Source organism: Trachymyrmex cornetzi, unplaced genomic scaffold, assembly GCF_001594075.2.
Source record: "Trachymyrmex cornetzi isolate Tcor2-1 unplaced genomic scaffold, Tcor1.1 scaffold83, whole genome shotgun sequence".
NCBI classification, from domain to species: domain Eukaryota; kingdom Metazoa; phylum Arthropoda; class Insecta; order Hymenoptera; family Formicidae; genus Trachymyrmex; species Trachymyrmex cornetzi.
Genome location: NW_017300169.1, coordinates 199683 through 224806, shown reverse-complemented (window position 1 = coordinate 224806; position 25124 = coordinate 199683). Strand labels below are relative to the sequence as shown.

The following is a 25124-nucleotide window of genomic DNA, read 5'->3' as shown; positions in this document are numbered from 1 at the left end:
ATACAGACAAACGTAAACTACGATTGGATGATTTTCTTTATGCATATGTTATGCGACTATGGCATATACATACGACTAATACACACTGCGTATTCCACAATACATGATTTCTGATAGGTTGAAATTCTTATTCTCTGTTCTCTGTTTCCTATTTCTTTTATTGGGTGGCACCCAGTTGGACACGGCTCAATTGGACACGAGCCACTCACAGCGATTGAGACTACAAAGCTTTTAAGCACCGGTCGCTGTGATTGGTGGTGTCCAATCGAGCCGTGATCAATCGGGATCACCCCCTTTTATTGTGCGGAGCCCCTAATTTTCAGCATTGTAACGTCAGGTAAAAACCGAGCCTTACCCCGGATCTACAATAGATTTTTAAACCTTATGGCTCCTGCACACTGGGCGCGGAAACGCTTGCCACGCGGCAAAATGAGACGCGGTAACCAATGAACACATTAGGAGCTGTAAGCTTATTGACTACCGCATCACATTTTGCCGCGCGGCAAGCGTTTTCACGTCCAGTGTACACCATTAAGCCAGAATCAGACTACGCATTGAAGAATGAGATTGAAGATTGAAAGATTGAAGTTTGACCAACAAGAACAAAATAAACCAAAATTTCTTTGTCTTTATTGGTGAAATTTCAATCCGGCGCGTTCAAGTTGACAAAGCGGCTAGCCAGCTCGCCGAGCAAATGAACATAATTGGTTGTTACTTATAGATCCAACCAATCATATACAATCGCTCGATAAGCATGCCTAGCCCCTTTGTCGTCTTGAACTCGCCCAATCTCTCGTTGAACAGAGTATAGTATACATAACGGGAACTATAGATTTTCAGTACTGGCAGTCAATTGGCACTAATATACGAGCATGGCCCTAGATACTACAGGGTTGACTCACTAACTTCAATTAACCGATTGTTACATTGGAATTGACCAATCGCATTTGTTATTCAACAGAATTGATCAATCACGGTTGACACTTAATCGATTGTTTCGGTTAATTGAAGTTGATAAGACTAATCCATAGAATTCCAAAAATACAAGCGTGCATTTATTGATAAAAGCGCAATCTGTGTATGAGCTAAAAAATCGGAAGTTTCTTATTTTAATAAAAATTGAATAAAATAATATCGCAAAATAATAAATACAATTTTACAACAGTCCTTGATTCTTATTCTTCAATAAATCTAACTCGAGAAAAATCGAGAAAGATCGAATTTGTCACTCGGAGTTGAAGCTGCACATGCGTCATCCGTATCAGCTGTTAGTAGTAGCAGACTACTTTAGCTGTGTTGCAAATTTACTGATAGCGCTGTTCTACCATTTACATATGTTAGAAAGACCAGTACGATCCGAACACAAGGAGTTTATAAAAGAAAATCGAAGCCTAGCATTCTGGTATCGTCAGGTTGTATTTTTTATTACCATTTTGCGAGGATCATTGTTCCGTGTACGATCATTTAAATTTATTTTAATGCAAATCCACACATTGTATACACCCATACACTTCAGTGAAATGTGGAGACTATGAAAAGACATGTGAATGAAATTATATATATATGTACATTACGTATGTTCAAATAATAAGTCATTTCATTCTTTAGAGAAATAGATATGATTGGCCAATTTCATAACATCGATGTTATAATTTCAGCATAAATCGAGTCGTGTAAACGTAGTCTATACAGGGTGTTCCATTTTAACGTCCCACCCCAAATAACTTTTTTATTTTTGATCTTAGAAAAAAATGTTTTAGACAAAAGTTGTATGGTTTAGAGGGGGACATAAGATTGTACCGTTGGTTTGACCTTGGATAGTCATTTAAAATCACGTGAAGATCAACCTTCAATTTCTTAAATGGGAACCCCCATTTTTCATTGCATATTCTTGTTCTTGTAGCTTACCTCGAGAGCTTCCCAAAACACTATACAAAATATTTTTTGATTAAGTATTTCTCGAGTTATAAGGCTCGAATGTTACATCAGTATCGCTGGCATAGCATTACGCAAGGTGTCTTTAGCATTACCCACGGCTAAAACCTTTTGAATGTTATTCAGAATCATGTTTAATAACATTTGTCGAGATCAAGATCATTGGAGATTGTACCTCTTATTTTCATTTTTGCACTAAAAATTCATTTTTACGTAAATAGTGTTTTCCATATGGTGACATAAATCAATACAAATAAAACATCGTTCTGTCTTCGTTACTCATGAAATGCAAAGATAGAATGACGTTTGTGTTGACTCATATCCCTGGCGGAAAAATTTTTACGAAAAAGTACAGAAAAACTACATAAGTTGAGATTCATCAATTAAAAAATTTTGTAAAAATATTCGGCATACGTATGTGGAATCGCGTCGTCACACAGCAGAATTTTTTAACTATACAATCCATTCGAGTTCCATTTTGAAATTTTCAGGGTTATTTTATAAATTGAAATGGGAATATGATATTTTTATAAAATTTTTAAATTAATGAGTTGATAATGAAAAATGTTAATAAAAAATGTAAATAAATGGAAAATTATTTATTTATACGAAAAAACGATAAAGTAAAAATAATCTATCCATAGTACAATTTAAAATCTTTATAAAATCGGTCTCTTGCATTTTTTGTATGACTAATGGTTTCAACGATATATTTGAATGTCGCATATAATTATTTGAATATAATTATTTTTTGTATGACTAATGGTTTCAACGAATTATTTGAATGTCGCATATAATTATTTGAATTGAGCGACATTTTTGTAAATTTTTGCAATTTATAAGTGTAAATAACTTCATAAAAAAATTGATATTTTTTTCACGAAACACGTATCTCATATTTTTATCTATAGAATATGACAAATTAAAAAAAAAAAGAAAATAAAACTGACAATATTTCAAAGGTGCCCGGTTTCACAATGAGATATCGAAGATTTGCATGAAGAAGTCATGTAAAAAAATACGTCAAGAAATATATGTGAAAAACACGAGGGGGTAACCACTTAATGTAATCGTGGGACAGAATCCTCGAAATCATTGTAAAATTTATATAAAATCTCTATGTATAATCCGATAATTATATATGCAACCACGAGAAATCATTGTATAATATTAAATAAAATAGTATATTTTACCAAATTACTTCATAGTAGTGAAAAAAATTATTTGTAATCAGATGAAATCATGTAATCTGTGGGACAATATTTCAGCTAGTGGTTACCCCCTTGGAAAAACACATCGTCGTACATTTTATCGTCAAATGAATCACTTATTTCCTTATCTCTCATAACTTGTGCAACGTAAAAGTGTAAGATGATTTACGAAAAAAATTTTGTAAGGATAAGTATCGGCTATTTTTATTTCATACGATAATCCGAATTCGAAAAATTGTAGAGATAGACGAAAGAAGAAAATAAGATTTTAAAAGCCCAGAAAACTTTATAATTTCGATATTTTTTAATACGAATTAATTTTTCGTTTTGAAAGAAACACTTAGCTAACTTATGTCAACATATGTTATTACATTGTCTAATTAAAATCAACCAATTAATAAATACAATTTTACATTTAATCGTGTAAAGAAGGCAAAAAATCATAAAATAGATGTGAATAAAACTGATGAAAATAAAAACTGTATTTTTTCCTAGTGCAATAATAATACAGTTAATTGAAAAGAAGTAGAGGCAAAAAGTAATATAAAAGGAATATAAATAGAAATTCAAATGAATAAGAACACTTTAAATTGAAAATACTAAACTTGAAAAGAAGAGTAGAATTTATCTAATTACAGTAAGAAAAATGTACTTGTAGAAGATATATTTTGTTTTGTATCTTTACGCATCTTTTTAACATTTTTAAATACGTATATTATTTACATGACAATAGTTAAAAAATATGACAGTTGGAGCATCGGGCACCCATTCAGTGAGCATTATTATAAGGAAGAATTCTTCAAGATGACTTTTTAAAGACTTTTTAAAAACCCCATTAAAATCTTTTGAAAATTATATTTAAAAAATCATTCTATAAAATGTCTTTCAAGGCTGCGTTCCGTAAAGCGCATGATGCATCATTTTATCCTTTATCACTGAATAACCCTTAGCGGCCACACCTCAGCTCGGCCACACCGGGGTACATAGCTAAAAAAATTAGTTGTACAAGATATATGGATATTTTAAGATTTCTAATCGATTGTTTCATGTTTGTTGAACAGTTCTTCAACATTTCTAATGATTTATATTAGTCAATTTATAGATGGCGCTCTAAAAACTGGTCATATATGTGAAAATTCGGCAAAAATGACTTTTTTCAGAAAAAAATTTATTACTCCGCCATTTTTCAATATTAACGGCTAAAATTTTAGGATTGTACGCACAAGATACACCACTACCATAAAAAAATAACAGTATACGCCGATCTTTCAAAAAGTATATTTATTTTGCAAAATTACGGTTATGAGGGAAAAATGAAAACGTTGAGAAAACGAACGCTCAAAGCGCCGCCATGCGATTTTTCGGCTTCCTATGTAATGGAGTCACATCTCACACGTGTCTACTAGTGACAAATGTCGATACTTGTATCAATTTCAAATGTTTTAGACCTCTAATTTCACTTTTCCTAAGCCTTGGGGTACAAAGTCACCCCGTGTGGCCGCTAAGGGTTAAGGCTCTTAAAATATTCGAAAAATTCTGTAAAAATTCACACATATTCTTTAAGGTCTCTACTAAATTATTCTGCTATGCAAACATTGGAAAAAATGTTTAGAAAAATTATGAAAATTACTTTCTGCACCAGAAAAAGAAAATAATTCAGTTTTGATATAAAAATTGTAACTTTGCTATATATGTACCAAAAAAATCATTGTAGGATGTTTTTGTACAGAGATCATAATTTACAAAAAAAAATATTACACGAGCCAGATGCAAAAAAAGTGCAATTATTTGAGCATCTGAATATATTATATTTTTAATGTGGACAAATAGAGTATTTTTAAAGAAAAAACAGTTTTTGATTTTATTAAAGTACAAAAATGATTATTTTTAATGCAAACAGAAATATTAAAAAAGTGATTACAGAATATTAAATTTTTTTATGGTATGCTGTATATCGGTGATTTGTGGACTTCGCATATCGGCTTCCCGCAGTGAATACAGCAAAAAAAGTATAGACATAAAATAAGTCTATTCAATACAAAAATAGCAAAATAACTGAATCCACTTACTTGTGAAAAAGGCACCTTTCGACTATAAATATGGGTCTTTCCTCACGCAACTTTGCGACCGTGCTGCTCGATAACACAGAAATTCCTTATCGCCGTTGTTTCCCTATATTCCCCCCATCACAAAAATTTTTCCCGCGAAGAGGCATAGGACCATACACAGGTATATAAGAAATAAGAACTATTAGAAATAGCATGGACATGAAAGACCCATTGTGTCGTTCAAGGGCTATTATTATTTCTATTACACTAAAAAGTAATTTTACAAAAGAAAGAGGGATGTATGAACATATTTCATATATGGTTATACATGTTTACGAATATTTATGTATGTTTATATACAGGGTATCCGGAAAATCGAGGCCAATATTTTGGGAAGTGATTCAGGGTTATAATCATTTTTATGTTAAAAAATTGAAATTTGTTTCTCATAATTACAATCATAATTTATTTCACAGTGTTTCAACATAAATAATTATGTTTTATTTAAAAATTTTTTTTACTTTTTATTTTTTTATTTTCCGGTATTTATAAATATGGTTACTGCATTATTTTTAGATAAACAGGTTAAATAGAATTAAATGAAATGTAACAGATTAAATGAAATGTTCAAAATGACCACCTTCAGCACGAATGCAAATCCTTATTCTTCTATCAAAAGAATTCCGAACTCTTTGAAAAACAGTTGGTTCCCTCCTTATTTTTTCGAATCCGTGGATTATTCTTTATCTTAAGTCAGCAATATTATTGGGTGCATTTCTGTAAACTAGTGACTTTACATGAACCTATAGATAAAAATAAAGTGGATTCATATCTGGTGATCTTGGGGGCCAGGCAATCGGACCTCCACGCCCTATTCATCTCTGGCCATAATTTCGATTCAAATGATCTTTGGCTACACACGGCTAAAATGCGCAGGTGCACCATCATGCATGAACCACATGTTTTGACGTATTATATTAAAGGGACATTTTCAAGAAAGTGGTGGAGGCCTAACTCTTCTCTAAGAAATCGTACATGATTCTGACCGTTTAATTTCTCTTCAAAGAAATAAGGCTTTATAAGTTCGTTACCAATAATACCCGTCCATACCGTGCAATTAAACTGTTGTTGATGCCTCCTTTGATTAATCGTTGTGGAATTTTCTACAGCCCGTTGATAAAAAAATTGTGGATGAAAGTTGAAAATTCCTCCTTTTTGGCTCCCGAATCACTTTCCGAAGTATTGGTCTCGATTTTCCGGACCCTGTATATCTATACATATTCATGGATAAAAAATTTTTTATCGGATGGTTTATTCCTTAATATGCACTATATTTTCTCATCCCAAGTTTTATTAGGTTTTTTGGTACTAAAAAAATTAATTGTAGTAAATTGTAGTAAATTTTCTCATCCCAAGTTTTATTAGGTTTTTTGGCACTAAAAAAATTAATTGATGTAAATTGTCAATACGAAACGATTTGTAATACTACATTAAAAATACAGATAACGATGCAGAGATTTTTGGAAGATATTTTAAATTCATGACTAAATATACAAATTATATTGTTCATTTGTAATACAATTAAATTATAGAACTCATTAAGACAAATCATTTATTATCATTTAGATAAAGTCTTTTTTTTTGGATGGAGGAATACAAAAAAAACTTTTTATTTAATGAGATGTAATTTGTATATTTATTCATAAATATAAAATTTTTTCCGAAAATTTTTGCGTTTTTATTTCTGTTTTTAAATAGTATTACAAATTGTTTTATATTATTAATAGAATATTGATTTATGCATAGACATTTTTTATTATCAAAAACGTACTTAAAATAAATTTGAAATATGAAAACGTATAATAATCTCTTAAATAATCTTATAATAAATATAAAGGTTAGTGTTAAATTTACAAAATTTATTGTATTCTTTCGCGGTATAATTGTAGGAAATAGGTTTAATACGTTCGATATAATTGCGTCGAGTTAATTCTTGATAATTACACAAGGTCATAACTTTTGTTGCTCTGTTGTAAATAATAGAGTTATGTAGTTTAAATTTATGCATCATGTAAGTGTCTGAAAAGTCACATAAAGAATCTAACAAGAATTCTATTTTTTTAGAGACAGAAGTTTATTAAAAAATCTTACGAAAAACACACATCTGAGACTTTCTCAATTTTTCATATATTTTTTGTTCAAAATTTCAGGTAAGAGTAGAAATTTGTTTAAATACAACTCTTAAGTAAATTGAAGTACAAACAACATAAATAAACTATATATTGAAAATTAGTAAAAAATAGGAATTTCACAAGACTATATCTGTCATTTTCTATAATTAAAGCCGTGAAATCTACAAGATAGTAAGGAAAAGATTCACTAGAGTGACATAGGGTATTTATCGAAATCTTGTGAAAAATTACCTGAGTATTCCCGGACCTGAGTATTATTTTGATCTTAACTACCTTCTATATATATAGGTAAGGAAAAGATTCTCTAATCTTATCTGGAATTTTGACCCTAATTACCTTCTGGGTAAGATAAGATTTTGAAGCAACTTTAAAATAAAGGAGTGAAATTGAAGTGCGAGCAACGCAAATAAGATATATATTGAAAATTATTAAAAGACAGGGATTTTTCATAATAGATACAATTTTGACTGTATCTATCATTGTCTGTGATTGTAGAGCAAAACTTATAGGATAGTATAGGGAAGACGCACTACAATGTAATATCAGTGAACTATTCTATTCTGCTGAGTATTATTTTTTACTGTCACCCTGATTTTTTAAAATAAATCTCGCGAAACACACGATAATATATATGAATATATACGGATGTCTATACCATACTTATTGCTAATTGATTATCACGTTTTGTGTTATTAAGAAAAAATGATGAAAGAAAATGTTTTCAGAAACAAACAGAACTTAAATTTAAAAATAAAATTTCTATAACATTTCATTCGGACCTTTTAGCAAACAAAGGAAATTATTTATCGCGATCCATATCGTTTTGTTCATTGTTTACTCGAAAATTGAGACATATAATTTCAGACTTATTATCAAATAGGGATGAATTACGTAATATTTATAATATCTAATAATTAATATTTGTAATATTTGTAATATATAAGATATCGGCAGCAGGTGTTATTTTATTAATGAAATACATGATAGAAAAAATACAATCTAATAAAATATAAGTAACTAAGAATACTGTAGCATATTTAAATAATCCTATTCTCTTAGAAAAATTTAAACACTTTAAATATTGTCTATACGCTATTACTCTCTGTCATGATAACTGAAATTACTGCACTTTCTTATGTGAAGGACACTTATACGAAATCAGAGAAGGGAACGGACTCCCTCTCCCCCCCAAGAGGTATTTCTCAAAACAGCATTCTCCATATATATAGTCTGTAACGAACGATCCTGTACGCATAACGGTTGATACAGCTGAAAAGTACGGATGTGGAGCGAGTAACAGCGGTGCCTAACGGTGATCGGTTTGGACTGCAATTTCTTAGAGACGTGAATTTCGTTGCAACTTGAACTTAAAGCGATTCATCAGTATTCGTATCGTGACGAAAATATTAAATATATGATTGTTAACTAACGATTTTGTGTAACAATGTTATTTGAAACGACGTTGATTTGTGCCTTTATTGTGCTCGGCATCATTTGTTATCATAAAACGTGCTTGTGGTGCAACTTAAAATATTATTCTATTGGAATAAAGTATCATGGTCACGATGTATTCAACACGAGATACAATAAAATAGGTAAGAAAAAAAGGAAGGTATAAATTTTACATATTTTTACACATATATATTGCATCATTTAAAACACTCTCTGTACGGATGTATTGAGTGTTTTAAATGATGCAATACGTATATGTAAAGTTTTTGATGAAGACAAGAACAAATTATATTCGAAATTTTATTTGTATATCCCAGAAAAGGCATGTGCAAATAAAATTTTTAGCGATATTGCAGTAGAAATTAAATATTAAATAAATAAATGAATACGACATTACGTATACAAATATTTATGTATTAAATATTTTATTTTTATTTTATTTTGTATATAAATTGGAGTCATAATAAATTCTGGAGACATTGATATTATTGTAAATTATTGCAACTGAAAATATTTTGGTGGCAATTGCATCTTTTATTGTGTAAAATTATATTAACGCATAAAATTCTTCGTTCCCTTACAATCAGGAAAATATGAAAATTATTTTGAAATAAAAATAAAATCTTTTGCAATTGGATGATATTTAACAATATAACATTTAATTCTTCGTTTATGATACACTTTTTCAAAATTCGCTATTTATAAAATATATTTAATGAAGCATAATTTTTAATATTACATAATTATAATGTTTGTTTTATTTGGTTCATATTCTTTTTTAGATTTATTTCCAAAGCCGAATAGAATTGCAATTGTAACTGGTGGTTCTAGAGGTATAGGAGCGAAAGTAGTTAAGCAATTGTTACAGTGTGACATGGAAGTTATACTCGGTAAATTATTTAAGTTATTGTCGATGTAGTATTATTCTACAACACTATAACATGTCAATACATGGAAATATGATTAGCTTGTAGAGTAATTAGCTTGGGTGAAAATATTATCCACCAGATTAGAGAATCTGGTGTCACTAGTGGACGAGCAAAAGTTTATAAGCTTGATAATTCCTCTCTCGAATCAGTCAAAAAATTTGCAAAGCAAATAAAAGCGGATTATGATAAAATTCATGTATTAATTAACAATGGTAAGTAATTGGACATTTCAACTCTATTCTAATATAGAATGTTGATTGCATGTAAAAAAGATTATTTTTTTTTAGCTGCTGTTATGTTTCCTACTAGCTATAAAAATACAGAAGACGGATACGAAGAACAATGGATGATAAACTATTTATCACATTTTTTATTAATGTCTCTTCTTCTGCCATTATTGAAAACTGGCGGGCATCCGGAAGAATGTAGTAGAATTGTTAATGTTACTTCATGCGCTCATGACCTCGGCACCATAAATTTTGATTACATCAATAATTTTGACAAGTAATCATAAAAATATTGTTAAATTATCTTTTTTAATTTATTTTCAATGATGAATTTAGGATTATTCGCTAATGTATGGCATGTGAATTTTTCTTAGAACTTAAACAATTATTTTATTATGCAGGAAAATACTTTGTAGGCATGATTCGTATGGACAAAGTAAATTAGCACAGACAATGTCTACGATAACATTGCAGAAACTCTTTAAAAACAAATCGTTGAATATATTAGTATATTCCGTGCATCCGGGTATAGTAAAAACAGATTTATTCCAAGATACTGTATTAGCCTGGAACAAATGGCTTATGGTTGGATGGAAGGTAAGAATATATACCAAATTTTTCAAATTCTCCAAACTATTATCAATCAATTCATTGTTACTTTACTGTCGCAGACAGCTGATCAAGGAGCAACGCCAGTAATATATGCTGCAATTAGCAAAGATCTTGAAAAAAAAGGTGGGATATATATTAGTAATTGTAAAGAAATGGCTGTTCCTTCGTTAGCACTCGAAGAGGAAGTTCGGGAACGATTATTTGAATTATCCTTAAAACAAACACATTTAAAAAATTTTTTCCAATATTTGTAACGAAAATATACACAATATTTCTTATTCCATGTCTTATTAAATAATTTGTGCGTCATTGAATATATCGCGCACACTTATTTCAATAAATTTATATTAAAAATTAATATTTTTTTACATTTGAAACATTCATGCGATGTATCTATTCTAATTCTAACTGTAAGAAAATGCAAATAACCGATTACCCACGCAACATCATTGAACATGTATGAAAATATTGGAAAAGATGACAGACGATAAACTTTAGAGACGTAAAAGAATCCTTTTAGTTAAATCATTCTTTACTGAAATGAGATATATATATATATATATGTACATATATATATATATATAATGAAGTTTTTTTTGACATGCAAATATTCCTATTCTATTTATGAATAGATGTTATGAATAGATGTTATTGCTGTTGGATGACCTTTACATAAATAAATATTAAGTACATTTTTTTTTAAATAACATACGCAACATTTCCTTCTTCATAATGTCAATTATTTTTTTCTCGTTTATATTATAAATAACTGTTTATCGGAGATCATATATTTTGGCAATCTAGCAAGTTATAATTTATGATATTAAAAAATGGTAATTCTATTCAGGTTCGGATTTAAGAATGAATTAATATACAGGGTGTTTCAAAATTCGCCCATAAAGAATAAGACGTAATATTTTATGCTAAAACAAACAACTTTTTCCTTTAACAAAATTGTGTTCGATAAATAATTTTTGCGTTTATTTGTTAACTTCAACCTGTTCTCCTGCAAAAACTACTTATCGGACGCAATTTTGCAAAAGGAAAAAATTATTTCTTTTAGCATAAAGTATCACGTATTGTACTTCGCCAGCACGAATTTTGGAACACCCTGTATAAAAAAAAAAGCTTCGCTTTTATGCAGGAATATTTCATTTTAGGTGTCTAAAATAATGCGCAAAAGAAACTAACAAAATTTAAAGGTCAATACGAATCTTATTTTAGACCGTACATGTAAGAACACAACCAATACAAACTAGAAATTAAATGCCTATACCTGTAGTCGAAGCTAGATCTTAAATAATTCGATGTGAATTATATACTATATATGTACAGACGGAGATAGATATGCCTTAACACCTAAAATTGTACGAGTATTGGGACACATTAGCGTACTCTGAATGTCTCCCAATACTCGTACAATTTCAGGTATTAAGGCATATCTGTCACCGTCTGTACATGCATTCATGCATATTTACCATATTTATAACATTCGAACTGCGCGCCGAATTGGTGTTCCAGACTTATAAATGCAATTGAATAACTGTAATATTATCACAAGTTAAATTAAACTGACAAGCAATTTTTAATAATTTAATGCTCAATCAGGCACCATATTAGAAAGATGTTAATGTACTGAAAAACTGTAAATAAATTTATTGCAAAAAATATTACCTCGGCCTGAAGTTAAACCCGGATCTCTTGTATTCCGTCCTAATCCTTTAGACTTTAGACTACCGAGGTGAAACATTAAAGATCCAACTTCGACCGGTATAGGCATTTAATTTCGAATTCGTATTGATTGTGCTTTCAAAGCCATAATATATATTTTTTTAAGAAACAAGAAAAGACATAGACATCAAACCTGATTTTAATTTTTGACTGTCGTAACTTCATTGCGAAATCTACGTATAATGAGCTAGAAATATACAATCATTAAGCAATAAAAATGTTAGCTAAGCAGGCTGAGCTATGAAAATTAATGGAGGTGATCAGTATGCAGACGTGACAAGCTGATGATTTAAAGTACCTGTTTACTCATCACTATATTATTTCAGACTGTGACTTCAGAAGCAAGATCTAATGTTGCAATCTGAAAGTAATGAGTGAATAGGAGCATAATTTTCCTGAACGTGAACTTTATTTGACTATATTAACTATATTAACTTCACACACGCGCGCGCGCGCGCACACATACACAAGCGCTTACTGCTTATTCTTTAACTATTACAACACAGACATTTTCATAATCAACTTTAATTGCTTAAGTACTCTGCAACTGTTGCGAGACACAGACATTTTCATAATCAATAATATAAATAAAATATTTTATTCAATAATATTCTTGAGGCTTCCACGGGTGCTTTCTATATAAAGATTATGCGTTTCGCGAGTTTTCTCCGTGTCCAGATCCATTCTTGGTATGATACTGATCAGACTCCTCGCCCTGATGAAGTGGATTGCAAGGTTCACGTTGGCATACCAACCCGCATAAAAATATACTACTAATGCATAAGTAAATTCGACAAGTGGTGTCACTAATAATGTAATAGTGGTGAAGAAAATTTCATTAAAATTTCACTGAAATTTTAATGAAATTTTTTATCGAATTTACTTATTGCATTAATTACACTAGTAGTATATTTTTATGCAGGAAGAATGGATCTGAACACGGAGAAAACCCGCGAAACGCATAATCTTAATATTTTATTCAATATTTTACGTAGCAGTATGATTTCGATGCGCGTGTATTAAGAGAGATTTTTTTATATTATATATATATTATATAATATAAAAATACAGAAATTCGTATTTAAAAACTTATGTAAATTTCAATGAAAATATATCTGATATAAATCTTGTATGTAACTTAGTAATAAATTTTGATTGATTTTTTTATATTAGAAATATATGTGTGATATAAATTTGTATTGACTATATAATTTTTATAAAATCTACTATAAACTAAGGACAAACGTGCATTGTCCGTGCATTGTTATGTATTCTAACCTCTACAGGGCGTCCAAGATTTGCGAATCAAAATACTATAGCAAGAAAGCTCTCAAAAAAATACATTTAAAAAGTACTTGCCATTTTTCGTTCCAATCAATAGTTTTTAAGATATAATGATTCGAAATTTGCCAATTATACAAGTCATAGTCTAGTGTAATTTATTTTTTTTTTAAACTTTCTTGCTGTATTTTTTGATTCGCAAATTTCGGAACGCCCTGTATATATAATTTTCTATTAATACGATAACACAATATTAATCTCATACCAAGAAAATTGATATATATGTTTTGACTAATATAGTTTTTATTACAAGTCGTGATTTATATTATGCATTATTAATAACTTACACTATGTAATTATAACAAAACGTTTTTGTAACATAAAATCTTTGGAGTAATTTCAAACCGAATAGCTAGTGTATAAACTTAACTATGTTAAAAAGATCTTAATTACAGGTATCGAAGAAAGGAAAATACTTGAATTTTTATATAAATATCTAACCTACATATAAGTTATGCATTTTCTGAGGACTTATGCAAATTTCATTGAGAATTACTAGATAAATAAAAATCAGATATGTAACAATTTCAAAGACTAATTTAATTTCTTTTTTGCTGTAAAAAAAGGTAAATGTTTGTCTCACACAATGAATTCATACATACAACTTACATAAAAGAAACAATCTATAATGATAATTAATACTAATAAACTAGACTATTTAAAAAATTAGAAAGTATTAGCTAACAAGAAATTCATAATAAAATACATATTACTTATAACGGTTATATTGGTACATATAGAGTATAAAAGAAATGTGAAAAAAGACTAGACAGTTTAATATCATACGAAATGTATATAGAATAATTAATACTCAACCACATATTGTTTATAAGATCCATAGATTATAAATTAAATATAACAAAGATCTGATCATATAAATGCTAAAAGTTATTTAATAATATTTTGTTATCACTTTTTAAAATTATTACTAAATTCGTAAAAATAAAAATTATTTTCGTTGATTATTGTATGCAGAGTTACAATGTCATTTATGTTTTAATTTTAACATGCTGTTAGGAGCACATTGTGAGCTGTCTTCTTCAAAATAGTTGTGATAAACACATATAAATATTGCACGTTAGAAATAACTTTATACATCGTAGGCTTGTGTGACGTGTTGTAAAAATCTTATTACTACTAATAAGATTTTGGACAAGTTACCAAAATCCATTGTGGTAATAACTATTTGTACTTTCGAAGTAACAAAAAAGAAATACTACAATTATATTAAATAAAATTTCCATTGTATATGGAAATGAATGCTTAAACAATTTAATATATATCAAGCAGTATTAGTTTAATTAAATAAAACGCGCGATAAGAGAGCGTAAAACTGCGCTATATATCTATAAAAATTTAATGTCCTAAAAGCTAGAGTGCTTAATGATATATTTAAATTCTTGTTTTAAATATTAAATATATCTTACAACATAGTATAAAGCAACGTAGCATATAATATCATAACACTAAACAATAACACTGTATCAAAGATATACGTGTACTATACGTTCCCTAAATTATCAAATATTGATACGCTCGATTTCAATCACCGTGTCTATAAAAAAAGGTATAACATACAAAAATTATTTAAGAGAGTCTGCTACAACCGCAATTACTACTATCACCGATTGACGTCGTTTTACCGTTTATTGAAGTTGTATTCGTTTCATACCGAGGTAATTCCTTACAGCGTGCTTGCTAAAATAACATACGAGCACTGCAAAATGTTCTAAAATGAAATAATCTTAAATAAAATACGCTCGCTTACCTCCATAAGTTCAGCTGCTATTTCCATAAATAATCTCTCTACGTTTTCCGCTTCTTTAGCGGACGTTTCTAAAAAGTACATGCCATGCCTTTGTGCAAAATCCTCTCCCACGTGCGTCGGTATCTCTCTATCTTCTCGATCAATTTTATTCCCTAATTAACATATAGAAATTGCATAATTTCTCATTGATAGGAGAGAGACACACATGTCCTCATATGTTAACTTATAATCTTTATATTTTTCATTTACCTACTAATATCCTAAGAACTTTATTACTTGCATATTCTTCGATTTCTCTCAACCAATCTAGCAAACAATCGAATGTAGGTTGACAAGAAATATCATAAACTAATATCAATGCATGTGCTGATCTATAATAACTTTGAGTAATGGAACGAAATCTTTCCTGACCTGCAGTATCCCATATTTGCAACTGAAAAAAACATTTAACAGTAGATTATATATATCTAACACACATGTCGCATATAGATTGTATACCTTAACTTTTTCATTTTCCACTTCAACAGTTTTAATCATAAAATCAACTCCAATTGTTGCACCTTGTCCAGGTGGAAATAAACCCTGCAAATTAAAATATTCACACTAAAATCATAGAAATCATATAAAATAATCGCACTAAAATTAAACATGCCAATATCACTTCAATGTCTCTGCTAAATTGCATATCCATTTAATGATGCATTTTTCATCATTTTGTAATTTTAGCATATGTGTCACCTAAGACGTTATAAAAATAGTGCTCAGTAATGCATTCTATTATAAGAGATGACTAGAGTTTTGAGAGTCATCTCTTAAAGATCTCCCAATGGAAATAAATTTTAGAAAGTTTCGGGGAATATAGGCTGGCATAAAATATGAACTGAAAATACGACGCATCGAATGGTACCCATCGCAGGCAAATAAACCACGGTAGATCGGCTTCAAAGTAACGTTCCACATATGTAGATGACATCATCTCCAGGATGCATAAATAACGAATTTTCCACCCTTTCCAGGAAATGCGTTCGTGCATGAATTCTGCACGCGAGGGAGAAGATAGGGGGGTCCCACGAGAATGCCTCTTGTTCGACAACGAGCTCTCGCTCGAGGTTTTCGTAACCCGTGACGGGAAAAGAGAGAAAAAAAAAAGAGAGAGAGGAATCGCCGACCGGAGGACGTCACGTCGACGCACCTGAGTGAATCGTCGCACCAGGCAGGTCTTGCCCACACCGGCGTTCCCCACGAGCACGACCTTGAAGAGAAACTTGTAGTCCTCCATGTTCTCCACTGTCCGGCACCAGGAGGCGGAGGTCCGCGCTCGCGAGTCGCCCGTTCAACAAGGACGGCGCATCCGTGCGATACGGGGGGGAAAGGGGGAGGGGGGAGGGACTTTCCGACACCAACCGCGGCACCGCCGGACTTTCCGCAAGCGTTCACCTCGACGGCAGACCGCGCGAATGTCACGCACGCTGCACGGGCTGCACGCACACACACGGACCACGGACCTACGCGCGCGCTCACCTCGGTTTCGCTCTCGACAGTCTCGAGGAAGGGAGAGATAGAAGGAAAGAGAGAGGGGATCGAGAGAAACCGACGGCGACTACCTCGGCATCGTCGCCGCGCTCACCGCTACACGCGATCCTCACTTAGCTTTCGAGAATCTCGCGTCTTCTTCGGACGCGATCGACATTGTTGTTGGTTATGTATATAGACTCCCCATTGGACGAACTGCAGGAGACGCCTCTCCCTGTCGCGGTTTTTCCATCTTGATCCGTCCCGGAGAGGCGCCATCTATCACCATCCTCTCGGCCCTTTCACTATCAACCTTGAGTAAATTTCCGTTCGGGTAAATTTCTCAACAATGGAGCTCCCGGGACCCGGAAAGCTCTGACATCATCTGTCATTTTTGCTGCTCAAAGATGTAAGCAAACAAAAACAAATGTCTTCTTAACTCATCCACACTCACTATTTTATATATTTAGATAATATAAAAAAAGTGCAGGAAAATGCGAAAGATATAGAAAGTGTACATGTGAGAAAAACGGAGTCATTACTGTCATTAGTATATATCAGTACATATACTGGGTATAATTTAATAAGACTCCACACACAACAAAATCATTCTCGAGGAGTCGAATTTGAGTTTGACAATCAGAGAAACGTCAGGAAAAGATGAGACGAAAGGCGGGAGTAGGTGCGATACAAAAACAGAAGCTAGAGCAGGAGAAGTACCGAGACAAGGGCACGGAAATCCAGGAAAACCAATTCGAGCAGATGACCAAGCACATGGAAACGTTTCGTGTGAATCTTGAGGAGTTTGCTTCAAAGCACAAGAATGAGATCAAGAAGAACGCGCAGTTCCGACGCCAGTTCACAGAGATGTGCGCTTCGATTGGTGTGGACCCTTTGGCATCTGGCAAGGGTTTCTGGTCGGTGCTGGGCATTGGCGACTTCTACTACGAGTTGGCTGTCCAGATTGTCGAGGTCTGCATGGCGACCAACTACAAGAACGGTGGTCTGATATCGCTAGACGAGCTGAGAACACGTTTGATTCAGGCCAGAGGACGTAGAAAGGAGCATCAGGAGATCACCAATGAAGACCTGCTAGCTGCCGCGAAGAAGTTGAGAATATTCGGAAATGGCTTCTCCGTAGTTCCCATTGGTAGGGGAAAGCACTTGGTACAATCGATACCTGGTGAACTCAGCATGGACCATACTGCAGTATTGAGTCAGGCTAGCTTGTCCACAAACGCCTACGTCTCCAAGTCTATTCTGTGTAAAGAATTGAGATGGGAGGAGGACAGAGCGCAAAAGGCTTTGGACCACATGATGAAAGAAGGACTGGCTTGGCTGGACAGACAAGCGAAAGATGAGACGTTGTATTGGTTTCCTAGTTTATTCACAGCTTGCATTGTTTCCAAAGAATGAACTCGGTGTCAATATCAATGTTATTAAATAGATAGGTAATAATTTAAAGAAAGAATTAACGTTGCTTGTTAAGGTTTGTATCTCTTTGGTCCGTAAAGCCAATCGCTCTGTAATATTTACAGTATCTGAGATGTGTTGCGATCGTTTTATACTTATAAGTATAGGACATTGTCACCTGGTCTCAGATTCTTGTATATAACTAAAATCACAAAAAAAGAAATATAAGTAAAAAGAAGATGCCATTTTGATATGACTCAATTTCTCTAAGATTTTATACAAACCTAGGTTGAATAGTATCTGTTTTAAATTGAGTAAATTGCTGTTTGCAAAGTGCTTTGTGTAATTCGGCATTCTCTTTTCGTAATAAACTAATTTTTCCACGTAATTCCTTAGACTTTACTTGGAATTGTGTTGTCAAAGATTTTGCTTCATCTCTCCATCTAATCAAATTAAATCAAATTTTGATTATTTAGCCAGATTTTAGATAGTGGCACATTTAAACTTTTTACCTTCTGCTTAGTTTTTGATGAATTGTCACATGCTGCGTCATCTCTCTTATTTTCTTGTCAAAATGTTCTTGTTGTTTATTCAATTGCTCAGTTAATAGAGACTGCCAGTTGGAATCCATATTTTCAAATCTGGAAAAGTATCCAAAGTGAAAGTTATTTATTTTATGTAAGTACAGCTTTGGCCATATGTATAAATTTATTGCATTTTCTTGAAAAAGGTGATAATAAAAGCCAAAGAAGAATTAACAAAATATTAATATTATTATATAAATAAATAGTATTTTTCAATAAAACTGTTTTAAAATTTATTTTTCGTTAAATATAAAATATTTCAATTTGTGGAGGTGCCTTATACTTTTGGCCAAGGCTGTATAATTATAGATGTATTAAAATGTTGTATAATAAAATTATTTACCTTATATCCAAAGTATGTTTGCTTGTATCCGCTCTATGTTGCGAGACTTGCATTGGAGAAATATTGATGCCCGATTTACCCTCTGTTACGTAATTCTCTTTCAAAAGATTTGCTTCTAATTCACGGATCTTAGTTTCCAATGAGCATCGCTCGTAATCTCTCTTATGTATTTCACGGTCAAAAGCCGATTGTAGCGATTTCAATTCTGTCGCCAGGGACTCCTTATCATCTGTAGCTTTGACTAATTGGCCCTCCAAATTAATGTAACGATCGATCGCGTCCTTCGTTCTTTCATCGGCCAACTTGATGCGATCTCGTATATCCACGGAGTTCTGTTGTTGAAGTTGCCTCAGTTTCTCATTCGAAGTTACTAACTTCTCTTCCAAATTAACAATCTTTTCTTGCAGCTGCTGCATCTCTAAATTATATTGTCTCTTGCACATTTCGTTACAAGCCTCCAACTTGGAGTCCGTCTGTTTCAATGCTTGTTCGAAGGTTAAAATCTTCGCGGTCGATTTTTCCAATAAATCTTCGGAATCTCGACGCATCTTCCCCAGTTCCTCCTCTGCCAATCTGCTCTCTTTTTGCGATCGATCCAATTGCGTCACCTTTTCCCGTAATTCTGCTTTTAACTGTTTGATCTCTGACAAATATTGCTTCACGTTATGCTCATGAGCATCTTTCAATCTAGCAATCTCCTCTTGCATCTTAATGGTGTGTTCTTTGGCAATGGAGGCCAATTGAGTTTCTAACCTGGTATTCTGTTCTGCAATTTGAGCTTCTTTTTGAAGTACAAAGTCCCTCTCTTTTACAGCAGATTCTACTAGATCAAGGGCTTCGGCCATCTTGCACCTTGTTTCTTCGTACTTTGCCATAATATTACTGACTTCTCTTCTACTTTCATTCAGTCTCTTCTCTAAGTCTGATTTGAAATGATTTATGATCCGTATCTCTGCTTTCGCGGCAGATAATTCTTCCGTTAACAATTGTACTTTCTGCTGACCATTCCTGTCTTTTAAATAAAATTACTGATATACTATCTCTCTCTTTCATATCTCGAATTAAATACTACATAAATCACCGACCTTTCTGTTGAGAGTCTTGTTGAAGTTCCTGAAGTCTTGTTGCTATTTCCTGTTTTTCCCGCTTTAGAGCTTCTATCGTCTCTTTACTAGACATCCACATTGACTGATGCTTTGCAAAATTTTCCTTAGCCTGAAGTAATTTACTCTCTAAAGCTTTTATAGCTTCTGAATATGATTGTCTGATGTTTTTCAATTGCTCCTCATAAAACATGGCATTGCTGTTGTCCATTGGACGAGTTTTTAGTTCTTGCTCTAAAGTGTCCACAGCTTTCATTGACATTTGGTACAATTGGACCGCAAAATCCTTCTCCATTTGTAGGACTGTGATATGCTCTTTCAAATTCATGACCATTTTATTGTGCACATCTTCGTTGCCACATTGTTCTGAGTGAGCACATGAAATATAATCACGTATGGCATCACTACTATTTTTATTCTCAACATACAAAACTTGTAACTCAGAACGAATGCCGGCTTGTTCTGTCTGTAAAAGATATATGTATGTCGTATATAGAATTGTTGCTATCCAAGATTCCTATTTTATAACTCTTGATAGTATCATTATATTGTCATTGCACAACTTTTATGTCATCTTTCTAATCTTATATTCTCTAAAACTTTTGGAACGAATCTTACTCTTAAGGAGTGAAATCTTACTTTTAAAGATGGAAAATTATTTTTCAAGCTGAACTCAATTTTCATTCTTTAGAGTAAGCTTCTACTCCCAAAAATTTAAAAAGTATTATACTACATAACAACAATGCAACAATATCAACACTGTCGTTAAGAATTACAGAATAGCAGTACTGATAAAATATAGAAGTCATAACTATCAGGATATAATTGTTTTTAAGTGATAAATAGAGTCATTATAACATTCTTCTAATATCATATAGTCTCTGTGTTCTACCTGGGAATGTAGTTTATGTAAGAATAAGATACAATTGGAAGAAAGAAACATATCCCATTACGTTAAACAGACTATTATAATGATAAATAAGAAGCTTACTTTGCACGTTTCCAACTCCCGTTTAAGTTCTTCAACAATGTCATTGTATTCTTGAAGAATAACATGATGTTCTCTGGAATATAAAAGAATAGTTATCTTTTATCTAAACATCAAAAGTATATACTCAAGATTTCCTAACCACACTCACCCGCGTTTCAGCGCGTTGTACTCCGAATCGAATTTTTTTGTTTCAAACATTTTTCTTTTACAAAACTCATTAATTTACAAAAGGCAAATCAGTTATTATTAAACAATTTTATTTCAATATCTAAATTATTTCCATTCAATTGAATCAACAACTATCCGTAACATGGTCGTATAAACACAACACACTACATCTATATAATTGATTTGACACACACGTATACGTATACCATACATAATTACGTATATTACGTATATACATATAGATATATATTGATGTGTATATTTTTAGTGGTAAAAATGCTCAAAATTACGAACATTTGATGATACAGAAAATATTGATTAATATATTTTTTGTCAATAATTATCTACGGCGATATATCGATAATTTATATAATAAATTTATGATAATTAAAGTAGTCTGTTCTTCTTCTTCTGGCTTCCTCTTGATTGGTTTTCCGACTCAAGCATAGAGTCACAGTGCCATGCAGAAATAACGGATCTTTCGATCCAATAAATAGCCTCCTCGGGGAGCAGAGACCTCACTTCAATTTTTGAATAAATTCTTAATTTGAGGTTATATTGGAGGTCTTGTCAGTGCTTTGAACCCACAAAGCTAAAAAACTCCATGCTCCAAATACTGGGATAGTTGGACAATCTAAGGGCAATTGCATCCCTATCAAGGTATATTGCATTTTCATGGCCGCTTAAACCTTAGAACATATATAAATGAAAGGGGTAAAGGTGCAGACACATGGAGCCGTCAAGCGTCAAGCAGCAGAAGCAGCAACCAATCAGCTGGACGATACTGGCAGTGGTGTAAAAAATATTTTTTACGCCACTGAACTTATCGTCTCGCTGATTGGTTGCTGCTTCCGCTGCTTGACGCTTGACGGCTCCATGTGTCTGCACCTTTAGGGGAATAGGGCGCTTGAATGTGAAGCCAACATCTGTGCGATAGAGAAAGTAGTAAAGGATAAATATTCGCAATGCGCATGCGCATTGCGCAGCACCGTCATCTATGTGAATTGTGCAGTTGGTTTAATGTTTCTTAAGCTGGAAACACAATAGACGCAGGAAACAGGGAATAACGAGCCGTCCAATCAGAGCTTTGGGGTATAAATTCGATATTATATTCCAGAGCTCTGATTGGACGGCTCGTTATTCCCTGTTGCCTATGCCTATTGCCTGTGTCTATTGTGTTTCCAGCTTTACACATTCGTACATTACACAGATGTGTATAGGTGCTATTACATGGAAGCGTCGAGCGTCGAGCATCTGCACAGAAAATTATTGCGCAGAAGTTTGAATTTCCAGACTCCTGCGCAATAATCTTCTGCACAGCTTCTTGACGCAAAATGGTAAATTATGAAAGGTTATGTTCTGATATACACTACTATCTTAACATATAATGCTGAAAATTTATATTTATTTACATTATATAGTGTAAACTACAAGATTCAACTATTAGTATATCTCGTACATTAAATTCAATTTCAGTAAAATTATTAAACATTTTACTGTGCATGCTCTGACCGCTCTGACGCTTGGCGCTGCCATGTAAAGGCACCTTTAAATGTGATGCTGCGCATGCACATTGGGAACATTTATCCCTTACTACCTTTCTCTCTCGCACAGATGTTTGCATCAGCGCGAGCCATGGGAAGTATAGGCAATGTCCCTTCCATTTATATATGTTCTAAGGCTTAAACTGGCCGTTTCAGCGAGAAGGGAATCACGTGGTTAAAATTGCCGAATAACAATGGCTACGTTCAGCAGAGAAACCAGCTTTGCAACTGTTGTAAAATTCTTCAATATGATTGGTCTTGCTCGTAGTTCCTCATTGGATCTAAATGTGTAAACCAATCATATTCAAGAATTTTACAACAGTTGCAAAGCTGCTTTCTCTGCTGAACGCAGCCAATATCAATTTTGATCATGCGATCTTTTTTATCGCTGAAATTACAGACTGAGCGGTACGTGAAAACGTACCTTAAGGCGTTATCCCAATCAGAAATGATAATGGAATCGACATCGAATCGACGTCGATCGACGTCGATTAGATGTGTTTGATGTCGTTCGATGTTGAATCGACGTCGATTCGATGTCGATTCCATTATCATTTCTGACTATAATTCGACTCGCATCGTACACACACACGTCATATTGGCTGAAGTTGCCGCTATTTTCGAACTCTTCCGTCGTCCGTTGTCGAGGCTAGGACGGGGTGAATTGATCTCGAGCCAAATAACGTCGCGACACATTAAATTCATTAATCGGTAAGCGTAATCGTCATCCACTCGTATTTATTCGCATTTTATAGTATATAGGCGGCTTGTGAAGCGCGCTTCTGTTCGTAAAATGGCGAAATTCGATTGTAGCTTTATATATCGTGCAATAATTGTCCCCTCGAGACCCTACACTGTGAACGAGCAGTACCTAAACAGAACAACAAAGATTTGTTCTTTTTAGCTGATCGAACTTCTTGCACGGTTTATCTTTTTACTTTTCCTCTTCAACGTAGAAAGAAACTCTCTAAAACTTTTAGAGTGAGTGTCACTCTTGAAAAGTAAATTCTCTCTTTTAAAAATTGAAAATTAAACTTTTTTAAAAATCTCAATTTTCACTCTTTAGAATATATGTAAGACTCCAAAGAATTTAGACAGAAAAGAGGAAAACGTGCAAGAAGCTCAATTAAAAAGAACAGGCCTCATGTCACGGTAACATGAAAATTAAAATAAAACATGACTGATAGAAAAGTGATTTTCAATAATTACTTTAAAGCCATTTGACATTCTTTTGACGTCATTATTACTTGTTATTCTGCTGTTAAGTAAAACGAACGATCATTATACTTTCATTATCTTATTCCGCAGAGGATATCCACCTTTGATTTTGAATCATATTCAATCACGTTGTAATACGAGATAGTAATAGCTACGAAATCTTTCATTTATTATTCAGAGAACAGAAATTTGGCGCATAAAGCGCGGAAAACGCGCAAGAGTCGCCGCTGGCGCGTGAAGTTGGCGTTAGCGCGTGAAGTTTCTCGCGCGATTTGTGTAGTTAATCGCCATTTTGGACTCCTTTCCGCCGCGTTAATAATACACGGGCTGCGAGCGTCTATTCAATTCCTTCGTTTTTTTCGCGGCGTTTGTTCATCGCGGTGATCCAAAATGTGTATCGCATAAGACGGGTAAAATCAATATCAGGAGTATCGTGCGGTTATTGTAGTGTAATGATTAATGCGCGTATATATTCGTAATATCGGTCCCGTTTTTGCGAGCAAGTTGTGCGAGCTAATGAACGGTGACGACGCGAGAGAAGAAGTAGGAGACCCAGGAAGCATCGGGCGACTGCAAAAAGGTGGACAGGTAATTATTTATTTATTTATTGCTTAAAGTTGAATAATCGTTTATTTATGCGATGATGGCATTCTGTGTGCCATTTTATATTTCACAGGTTATAAAAAATGCGTACAAAATAGTTTGGATTTTTCAAAACTTTAAGTATTTAATAAAATATTTATAATATTGAATATATCTTTTTATTAACAGTAATTAATATTTAATATAACATTGTGGCTGG

The 25124-nt window shown here is 32.8% G+C and overlaps 4 protein-coding genes across 5 annotated transcripts; 2 read left to right on the top strand and 2 right to left on the bottom strand.

The window, feature by feature from the left end:
• The first annotated feature begins 1258 nt into the window (after positions 1-1258).
• LOC108768752 (retinol dehydrogenase 12) lies at positions 1259-11146 on the top strand. 2 transcript variants are annotated; one of them, XM_018519311.1, is made up of 7 exons: positions 1259-1412; positions 8530-8981; positions 9621-9728; positions 9806-9979; positions 10055-10271; positions 10396-10591; positions 10666-11146. In XM_018519311.1, exons 2-7 carry the CDS (start codon positions 8831-8833, stop codon positions 10858-10860), a joined length of 1041 nt encoding a protein of 346 aa, XP_018374813.1. In that variant the 5' UTR covers positions 1259-1412; positions 8530-8830; the 3' UTR covers positions 10861-11146. The 2 variants fall into 2 exon arrangements, with proteins under 2 accessions (XP_018374813.1, XP_018374814.1); XM_018519312.1 differs by lacking the exon at positions 1259-1412 and having other exon boundaries at positions 8446-8981.
• A 4010-nt stretch (positions 11147-15156) lies between these two features.
• On the bottom strand, positions 15157-17258 carry LOC108768906 (RAS oncogene family member Rab9Fa). Its single transcript, XM_018519593.1, has 5 exons — positions 16639-17258; positions 15945-16028; positions 15696-15879; positions 15447-15598; positions 15157-15376 (listed from the first exon to the last, which is right to left on the bottom strand). The coding sequence occupies exons 1-5, from the start codon at positions 16723-16725 to the stop codon at positions 15266-15268; spliced, it is 618 nt and encodes a 205-aa protein (XP_018375095.1). The 5' UTR covers positions 16726-17258; the 3' UTR covers positions 15157-15265.
• Positions 17259-17297: 39 nt separating this feature from the next.
• lsn (vacuolar-sorting protein SNF8) lies at positions 17298-18392 on the top strand. The gene is made up of 2 exons (XM_018519592.1): positions 17298-17367; positions 17429-18392. The coding sequence occupies exon 2, from the start codon at positions 17619-17621 to the stop codon at positions 18372-18374; it is 756 nt and encodes a 251-aa protein (XP_018375094.1). The 5' UTR covers positions 17298-17367; positions 17429-17618; the 3' UTR covers positions 18375-18392.
• Positions 18393-18494: 102 nt separating this feature from the next.
• Positions 18495-21737, bottom strand: LOC108768904 (myosin-7). Its single transcript, XM_018519590.1, has 7 exons — positions 21541-21737; positions 21393-21465; positions 20384-20867; positions 19299-20310; positions 18884-19012; positions 18656-18814; positions 18495-18573 (listed from the first exon to the last, which is right to left on the bottom strand). The coding sequence occupies exons 1-7, from the start codon at positions 21588-21590 to the stop codon at positions 18546-18548; spliced, it is 1935 nt and encodes a 644-aa protein (XP_018375092.1). The 5' UTR covers positions 21591-21737; the 3' UTR covers positions 18495-18545.
• Positions 21738-25124: the final 3387 nt, after the last annotated feature.

Bases quoted from the DNA above. Each gene is read 5' to 3' on its own strand.
- LOC108768904 (XM_018519590.1), bottom strand. From the start codon at position 21,590: ATGTTTGAAACAAAAAAATTCGATTCGGAGTACAACGCGCTGAAACGC. The intron at 20,868-21,392 runs GTAAGCTTCTTA...TATCTTTTACAG, and splicing joins GGGAGTTGGAAACGTGCAAA to ACAGAACAAGCCGGCATTCG. The intron at 20,311-20,383 runs GTCGGTGATTTA...TTTATTTAAAAG, and splicing joins ACAAGACTCTCAACAGAAAG to ACAGGAATGGTCAGCAGAAA.
- LOC108768752 (XM_018519311.1), top strand. From the start codon at position 8,831: ATGTTATTTGAAACGACGTTGATTTGTGCCTTTATTGTGCTCGGCATC. The intron at 9,980-10,054 runs GTAAGTAATTGG...ATTTTTTTTTAG, and splicing joins TCATGTATTAATTAACAATG to CTGCTGTTATGTTTCCTACT. The intron at 10,592-10,665 runs GTAAGAATATAT...TTACTGTCGCAG, and splicing joins GGCTTATGGTTGGATGGAAG to ACAGCTGATCAAGGAGCAAC.
- LOC108768906 (XM_018519593.1), bottom strand. From the start codon at position 16,725: ATGGAGGACTACAAGTTTCTCTTCAAGGTCGTGCTCGTGGGGAACGCC. The intron at 16,029-16,638 runs GTGCGTCGACGT...TTTAATTTGCAG, and splicing joins TGGTGCGACGATTCACTCAG to GGTTTATTTCCACCTGGACA. The intron at 15,599-15,695 runs GTAAATGAAAAA...TATGTTAATTAG, and splicing joins AGTTCTTAGGATATTAGTAG to GGAATAAAATTGATCGAGAA.
- lsn (XM_018519592.1), top strand. From the start codon at position 17,619: ATGAGACGAAAGGCGGGAGTAGGTGCGATACAAAAACAGAAGCTAGAG.